Genomic DNA, 8,622 nt, shown 5'->3' with positions numbered 1-8,622 from the left:
ATTGATCTGTCTTTAAAAAAGGCATAAGAATTACTGAATTAGATTTAGTATTTTTTATTAGATATATCTAAAATGAGCTCAACATTTATGTATTTATTAAATGTGCTACATTTATATAAACTATTAGATTTGTTTATATTAAAATCAAAGATTAATATAAAAGAAGAGCATTGATGTACTCTAATAAATACAGAATATTATAGTACATAAATAAATACTTTAATACAAAATATTTTAAATGACAACAGAATCTTTTTCAATCCTATATATACGTAAATTATATTTTTAATGACATAATAATACACGTAAATGTATATATATAAAAAAATTACTCTTATCAGTATATAGGAATTAAATTCGTACCTAATGAATAAATTATTATAGAAAAAAAATTGATGAAATGATTCCATAAAGATTTCTTTTATTTCATTTTTCTTCAAATCAAACTCTGAGTGAAGTATGCTGAAGAAAACCAAACAGGGCTTAAGGATCAATTAAACTGACATTATTCGATATAGAAGTATCTAAAATGTGTAATTTTGATATTTATTCAATTTAAGATATAGAATTTAAAATTTAGAATAAAAAATTTAGGGTTAAAATTTTAAATTTAGAGTTCAAATTAAGAATTTAAAATTTAAAATTTAGAACATAGATTTGCTGAAAATAATAAATAGTCGGTGTGGATAGTCAATATTAGTTGATGATCGATTGAAATTGTAGTGCTGAAAAAAAGAAAAAGAAGTACAAAAAGATAAAAGAGTAATTGTTAAAAAATTGTGAATATTTTAAATTTCACAAACATTTTGATAAAAAAATTAGATTATATAATAATATCTTTAACAAAAGTAGTTAATTAATAAATTTTAAATATAATAATTTAATTATTTTAGAAATTATTTTTCTTATGGTTGTATGGGTGGTGTTTTGGCCGGATATTGACCATGGAGGAGAATTTCCGATGGGTGGAGGTCACCCTCAACACGCCGGGGGCGTGGTGGCTATGCGGAGAAGGACGTGGCTTGCACCCATGCAACACACCCGGGGCGTGGTGACCTAGCTGGCGAGGGACGTGGCAACACGCCAGGGGCGTGGTGAGTCACGACGGGGGGCGTGCTGCCTGGAAGCCCGTGACGCCCGCGGAGTTCCAATGCTGCTGACGCAACACGGAGGGGGCGTGGTGCAGCCTGCCTGCATGCAGGGGACAGCCCCCCTCCTCCGGAAATCAGCACAAGTGTCCTTCTCCATGGGCACATATATAGTCATTGTTCTTCTCCCATGGCTTCACACAGAAAGTAGAAAACAAGAGAGAAGGTGAGAAAGAAGTGTATCGTGTAGGAGAGTGTGAGTGATAGTGATCAGTATTGAAGAGGAATAGTGAGTATATTAGTGAGCTATACGGTGAAAAAAAAAATTAGTTTAAGGGTTTAAAAAAAATGGTACGTAATATTTGACGTCAGAAGAGCATATTATCAACTATTTGGATCATCCCATTTATGTAAGTTGGTAGATTTTACTAATAAATATATGCATAAATTTTTTAAATAGTAAATATTTTGAATTTTTTAACATAAATATGCATATGTTAATAAATAAATAATATTATAATAAATTAAATAAGTAAGGCTTATAAAATATATTTAAAAAATAAATATTATAATAAATAAGGAATTTAAATTTGTAATAAATAAATAAATAGATAAGCTTTGTTGAATATTTTAATAAATAAGATATTAAAATAAATATGTGAATGTTTATTAATATATTTATAAGGATTATTATTTAATTAATGTAATAAAAGGATTTCACCCCATGTTAGCTGCTCTGGTTGAAAGGTGGAGGCCTGAAACCCACACCTTTGTGTTGCCGATCGGTGAGGTTACAGTGACATTAGAGGATGTCGCTAATATATTCGGCCTACCCATTGATGGAGAGCCTGTCAGGGGCTTGCAATGCCTGAATGCCCTAATGCATGGATTGAAACTCCAAAATACACGATGAAGTATTTTTACACCTTGCGCCTCCTCATTCCCGTTGTACAGTGGTCGTGTTTCTATTTGGACAACTGAACCTGGCATCTTCTGCACCATGACCGAGAGCCACCATGGCAAGGCTTGGTAAGAATCCTCCCAACCACCAAAAACGTTGGCTATGGACTTCTGCTTTGCCAACCAAGCCTTTCGGTAACTAATGGTATAGTTGAACCTTGACTGGACTTCCGCAATTACAGATTTCACCTTGATGGACGGGTCCGTCTCGACCAATGGCTTTATAGCATCAGCAACTGTATCTGAGTCCAACTTGGAATGATCTTGTGAAATCGCTCCGACCGTGCACGTGTGTCTACCGTTGTATCTTCGTATCTCCCAACAACCTTTTCTCCGTATCAAGCTAGCTCGGATAAGCCAGTCACATCCACGCCCGTACATCTTGCATTTTGCATAGAACGTCTGTGGCTCAGACTCATACACCTCATAGTCAACTCCTTTGGCAATAGTGAAACTTCTAATTGCTGCGACGATCGACTTTCTAGAACTGTATTCCATTCCAATCCGGAACTCCCCGTCCTCAGCATCGGCAACGCCTATGTCAACAAAATTAAAAAATAGTAAAGAAATTTAAAGTTAAAATTTAAAATATACATATCTTTACTAACATTTTAAGTTTATTAAGCTATTTTAATTTTCAGCAGCTCGGTTAGACCGGTTTTCATCGGTTCATTTCCGGTTTCACCGATTCATACTGGTTCGTTTCCTTATTCGGCTTAATTAATGGACCGGACCGGTTTAATGTTTGGTTCACCAGTTTTTCGGTCGAACCGGCCGGTCCGGTCCGGTCTAGTCCGGTCTGGTCCGATCCGGTTCGATCCGGTCCGGTCCGGTACGGTAAAGACAACACTGTTAATTACTCAAACGAACGTATAAACTGACAAAAAAATATTATTTCGTCACCACGTACCTATGTTTGTATATTCCGGAAACTCGGGGGCATTCATGGCCTCGAGATCCAACTCACGCATAAAAGGTGGAACGTCCATCGGTTGACTGCTCGGCGGACCCACCACTACATTCTTCGCTGTCACTATTCATTCCTTGGTACACTGCAGCTCTATCATCATGTATATCTATATCATTCTGAACCGCCACTGCCTCTACAGTTTCAAAATCAACATACACCTCAATCTGTGGGTGTCGCATCTGAGTCTCCCGGTGAATTTGAAACATCCTCTGCATACTCGCATCATCAGTGATCGGCATGGCATCAAACTGTATTAGACCACCAAAAACCACAACCAGATTTCACAACCGGATTCCGGTACAGAATTCTGCTCACTCTCATTAACTTACTGTTCTCCATGCTTTTACAGAGGCCGTTCTGCAGCTCCATTAACGTCATCGTGCATGGAACCACAAACGAAAACGGATTCTGGGACACAAACCTCACTCCCTAATGAGTATTATGTACTATCTCACAGTTGCGATACACCACCAAATTTGCGATGCCCTCCATTACACCAACAACAGCCTCAAAGAATCCTCACAACACACTCAAATCTCACTCAATATGAAAAACACTCTCGAGCTCCACCTTATGTAGAGCATTGCTGCCTGCCTCAACCAATCACGCTTTGACACGTGTCAGAACGCCCCCACGTGCTGAGTCATCACGCCCCCCACGTGTTGCATACTTGGACCAATCATTCTTCGCCACGTCAGCACGCCTCCTACGTGCTGACTCACCACGCCCCCACGTGCTGCACCTCCTGGCCTATCAAACTGCGCCACGTCAGCACGCCCTCTGCATGCTGACTCATCACGCCCCCTGCGTGCTGCTTGGGTGGCTCAACGGCAGCTGTATTATAAATAATATTTTGTATAATAATATCTAAATTAATATAATTTTTTAATATTATAAAAAAATTTTGTATAATAATTAATTTTAATAAATAAAAAATATTTAGATATTTTGTATTTATATATTTTATATTTTATTATTTAAGAATAAAAGATTCGGTTGTCATTTAAAGTATTGTGTATTAAAGTATTGTCATTTAAAGCATTTATTTATATACGATGATATTTTCTATTTATTAGAGTCCATCAATACTCTTCTTTTATATTAGCCTTTGATTTTAATCTAATAAAATTAAATGATCTATATAAATATAATACATTCAATAAGCACATAAGTGTTAAACTCATTTTTAGACGTACCTTTTTTTATTCTGCAGACTTACTTTATTTGTGCATCCTCATTCCAACCATTCATTTATTTCATGTTTAATTCTGTTTACCTTTTTATCCGTTTTTATTTGTATTTGTTTCTTTTGCTTAAAGATCCTTATTATTTCCTATTGCATTTATGAACTCCATGTAACGATCATTTATAATGTATTTTGTAATTATTGTCACATGGATCTAGGACTTTTATATATATATACGAGAAGTGTTATACGGACAAGTCATTTTATTTTATAAGTTATATAAATTGGACTAAAGTTCAATTTGAGTAAATAACTTAATTAAATCACTTTTGAAGAAATAGTTTAAACAATAAATGCTTATATTAAAAGTAACTTATAAATAAATTATTTTGTATTTAATTTTTTAGTTCTAAAAGTAATTATTTTAAGAGAAAAATGATAAAAAGCTTTTTATTATGAGAGAAGTCATTTTTTTAACTTCTCCTTAAGCACAAAAATAGCTTTTTAGAAAGTTACAATTTTGTTTTGAAAATTATACCAAACATTAATACTACACCTTTTTATAAATTAAAAGTTAAAAAAAGTCACTTATGAACCTATTCAAACGGACCCTAAATCTAACAAAAATGACGCTCACCCATACGAGCTATTAACATGCACGCTAGTCAACAGTTTTCATAACGCGCTTTGTGTTCCTCCTCCTCCTCCTCCTTCTTATTTGCGTTTCTCCTCCTTTTTCTTTGCGTGTTTCATCTTCATCATCGTTTTTTTATTACTGTTGTTGTTACTTTTTTTTCCTCCTCCTCTTTCTATTGATTTTGCAATATTATATATTTTTTTCTTCTTTATTTGATTTTTCCCTCTTAGGAAGAATTATGAAAATATGAAATAAGAAGATAAAGAAGAAGAAGAAGCAGCAGAGGATAAGGAGGAGGAAGAGGAAGAGTTTTGAATTATACAAAACTTATTAGCATACATACACCAAAAATTCTTAAAGAATACACCCAAATACCTTCGTGTTACACCCAAATTTGCTGCAAATACATAAATGTATTTATTCTAATGCTGTATTTTTTTTCTTCTTCTTCTTTTCCTTATTTCTTTCTTTCTTTTAGTTGAACCAATGTAAGTTCATCCTATTTCAAGTGATTTTGTATCATTATGTATTTCTTCTTTTTCTTTGTTTGATTTTTTTATTTTTATTCTTGTTAAAAGAGTAAAACAAGAAATTTGAGAAGATAAAACAAGAAAAAAGATGAATAAGAAAAAAAAAAAGATGATGATGATGATGATAATGAAAAAGAAGAAGAAGAAGAAGCAGCAGAAGATGAAGAGGATGGAGAAGAAGAGTTTTGAATTATGCAGAATTTATCAGCACACATATACCAAAAATTCTTAAAGAATACACCCAAATATCTTCGTGTTACACCGAAATACAGAAAAATATTTTCTTTAATGCAGAACTTTTACATTACATTCAATTTAACCATCAATGATGAACAACAATTTTCACAAATAAAAACAACATTATTCACCTACAAAATCATAAACTACTAGTAAAAATATTAACTAGAATCGAACCACTCCTCGGCCACTTGATTGGATTCAAAATAATCAATTTCATTTTGGTTCAATTGACAATCTGAACTTGAACTATTCATTATCTTCAACAACGAGATAATTGATGATGGAAGAGAAGAAAAAAAAGGAAGAAAGAGAAGAAATTCTAATGAAAAAAGAAGGAGGAAGAAGAGGAGGAGGTGGTGTTGGTGAGAGAGTAAAATAAGAAGAAATTTGAGAAGATAAAACAAAAAGAAAAAGATGAATAAGAAAAAAAGAAGAAAATGGTGATGATGATGAAAAAAGAAGCAGCAGAAGATGAAAAGGATGGAGAAAAAGAGTTTTGAATTATGCAAAACTTATCAGCACATATACACAAAAAATTCTTAAAGAATACACCCAAATATCTTCGTGTTACACCCAAATTTGCTGCAAATACAGAAAAGTATTTCCTCTAATGCTGCATTTTTCTTCTTTTTTTTTCCTTATTTCTTTCTTTCTTTTAGTTGAATGAATATAATTTCATCCTCTTCCAAGTAATTTTGTACCATGATGTGTTTCTTCTTCTTCTTTGTTTGATTTTTTTGTTTTTATTCTTGTTAAAAGAGTAAAATAAGATGAAATTGAGAAGATAAAATAAGAAAAAAAAGATGAATATGAAAAAAAAAAGATGATGACGATGAAGAAAAAGAAGAAGAAGAAGCAGCAGAAGATGAGGAGGAGGGAGAAGATGAGTTTTGAATTATGCAAAATTTATCAACACACGTACACAAAAAATTCTTAAAGAATACACCAAAATATCTTCTTGTTACACCTAAATTTGCTGTAAATACAAAAAAAATATTTTTTTAATGCAGAACTTTTACATTACATTCAATTCAAACCATCAACGATGAAACATTATTCACCTACAGAATCATAAACTTCTAACAAAAAAATTAACTATAATCGAACCACACCTCAACTACTTGATTTGATTAAAAACAATAATCAATTTTGTTTTGGTTTAATTGGTAATCTGAACTTGAATTATTCACTATCTCCAACAATGAGATAAGAAGGAGAAGGAGAAAAAGGAAGAAAGAAAAGAAATTCCAATAAAAAAAGGAGGAGAAGGCAGATGTGGTGTTGGTGACGACGATAACGAAAGAACGTGCGCGCGTTGATTGAAATCTGTTAAATTAAGAGGTGCGTGAAATGTCATGCGTAAGATCTACGCGTGAGAGTGATTTAGAAAAAAATGACTTGTATGGACCTATTTTGTCACATGCGTAATTTCAATTAATATTTTTTTTATAATTTTCTTTTGAATTTCTTCAACATGTATCTTTTCTATCTCCTTCTATAATCGTAATTTCATTATGTACCGTACCTTATGAGTTTAAGTTTATTTGGTGACATCTCGGTCTTCACTTTTCAATTTAATGCCATGAGATGTCATTATTATAACATGGTTTGCTTATCCTTGCTACACTTGAATAAATATGCATACATTCTTTAAAATTGCCATCTTCTCCTCCTATCTATTGATTTTTGTCTTTCTATATGTGTCAAGAATGTATGACAACTTCTTTCAGGCTCTTTCTTTTTTTCTGAAAATTAATTCTGGTACGATTATATACTATCATTCAGTTGATCTCATATATTGTTTTTAATTTTTAAAATAGTTGTATTTATTTTTCAGTTTTATTTTTTGTCACCCGTAATTCTCATTTATATATTATTTTTTTCTTTATGTCATGGTATAAGTTCAAGATGTTGGAGAGATTCTTGCATTATTTTGTAGGAACTTTAAGGACGTTATCTCTAATTTTTTGTTGTTCATCGATACTAATGGTGATAGAATCGACATAACAATTCAAAAAGGAGATCGTACTGCCATAATTATTCAAGGTTATAAGCAGCTATTGGAGAGATATCATCTTGACCATAGTGATTGGCTAAAGGTGAAATACGTTGATTGTGACAAATTTCTTATTGATCAATCAATGACCACAACATGTACGTAGTTTCTAATTATATAGTCTCAATAAAATCTTTATTGGATAAGAAGAAACTTTTCGTCGACGACATCAATGTGGACTCAACTGCCGTGCATCTGGATTAGTTGATGGGGACTTATACGTTCTTTCAATTAGTGTAGCCCATGCATCTCGAAAGTGTTAGAAACAAGAGAGTTATTTGAAGAGTGTAAGCCTGTGAAAAATGTACAATACATAGGGGTATTATAGGAGTTAGAAGAATCAAAGTAATAAAAGCATACAATTTTATAATTAATATACAGATATTCTATATAAATATAAACGATACTAATTGATCTAAATTGATTATAATTATTCTTTAATAGAAAGCACCTTCTCATGATATGATTATATCCTTTGATTAGTCTTCATTTGAAAATCATCTATTGATGTCTTTAACAAATGTGAAACCAAGTTTCTTTCATTAATCAGAATTATTTGTTTTTCATGCAAACTTGAGGATTTTTCTAATCATCTCATAAACTCTTTTTTCAGAGATTTAGTCAATTAGGATATACCCAAAACTCCTTCTAAAGTAAACATCTCTCATTTTACTCCATGTATAGAGGTAGTAGATAACTAGATGAGAATAATATTATATCGTTAGAAAACATCTATGTTGCATTGAACCATTTGAAAGTAAAGGTGGCTAACCAGTGACGAATCCAGCAATTTTAAGTTGTAGGAGAAAACATATAGCACATAAATAACAAAAAAATCGTATAAACATAACAAAGCATATAAAAATAAATAACATAAAAATATTGAATATTAAATAATTTTTTTATTCATTATCAATATCGATATATTAATAAGTAATAACATAGTTATTAATTC

At 32.1% G+C, this 8,622-nt stretch overlaps 1 protein-coding gene across 1 annotated transcript; it reads right to left on the bottom strand.

Moving 5' to 3' along the window:
- Positions 1 to 1,805: 1,805 nt before the first annotated feature.
- LOC107460969 (uncharacterized) lies at positions 1,806 to 3,396 on the bottom strand. The gene is made up of 4 exons (XM_016079401.1): positions 3,334 to 3,396; positions 3,016 to 3,266; positions 2,803 to 2,897; positions 1,806 to 2,584 (listed from the first exon to the last, which is right to left on the bottom strand). Exons 1-4 carry the CDS (start codon positions 3,394 to 3,396, stop codon positions 1,806 to 1,808), a joined length of 1,188 nt encoding a protein of 395 aa, XP_015934887.1.
- Positions 3,397 to 8,622: the final 5,226 nt, after the last annotated feature.

The sequence above is a fragment of the Arachis duranensis genome, chromosome 8 (genome assembly GCF_000817695.3).
Source record: "Arachis duranensis cultivar V14167 chromosome 8, aradu.V14167.gnm2.J7QH, whole genome shotgun sequence".
NCBI classification, from domain to species: Eukaryota; Viridiplantae; Streptophyta; class Magnoliopsida; order Fabales; family Fabaceae; genus Arachis; species Arachis duranensis.
The sequence above is the reverse complement of the archived record's forward strand: the minus strand, read 5'-3'. Positions and strand labels throughout refer to the sequence as shown.

What these genes read in the sequence shown, in the direction of transcription:
- LOC107460969 (XM_016079401.1), bottom strand. Translation starts at nt 3,396, where the DNA reads ATGACGTTAATGGAGCTGCAGAACGGCCTCTGTAAAAGCATGGAGAAC. An exon ending in GGACGTTCCACCTTTTATGC is followed by an intron (nt 2,898 to 3,015) that starts GTGAGTTGGATC and finishes AGTAATTAACAG; the next exon opens with TGTTGTCTTTACCGTACCGG. An exon ending in CCGGTTCGACCGAAAAACTG is followed by an intron (nt 2,585 to 2,802) that starts GTGAACCAAACA and finishes TTGTTGACATAG; the next exon opens with GCGTTGCCGATGCTGAGGAC.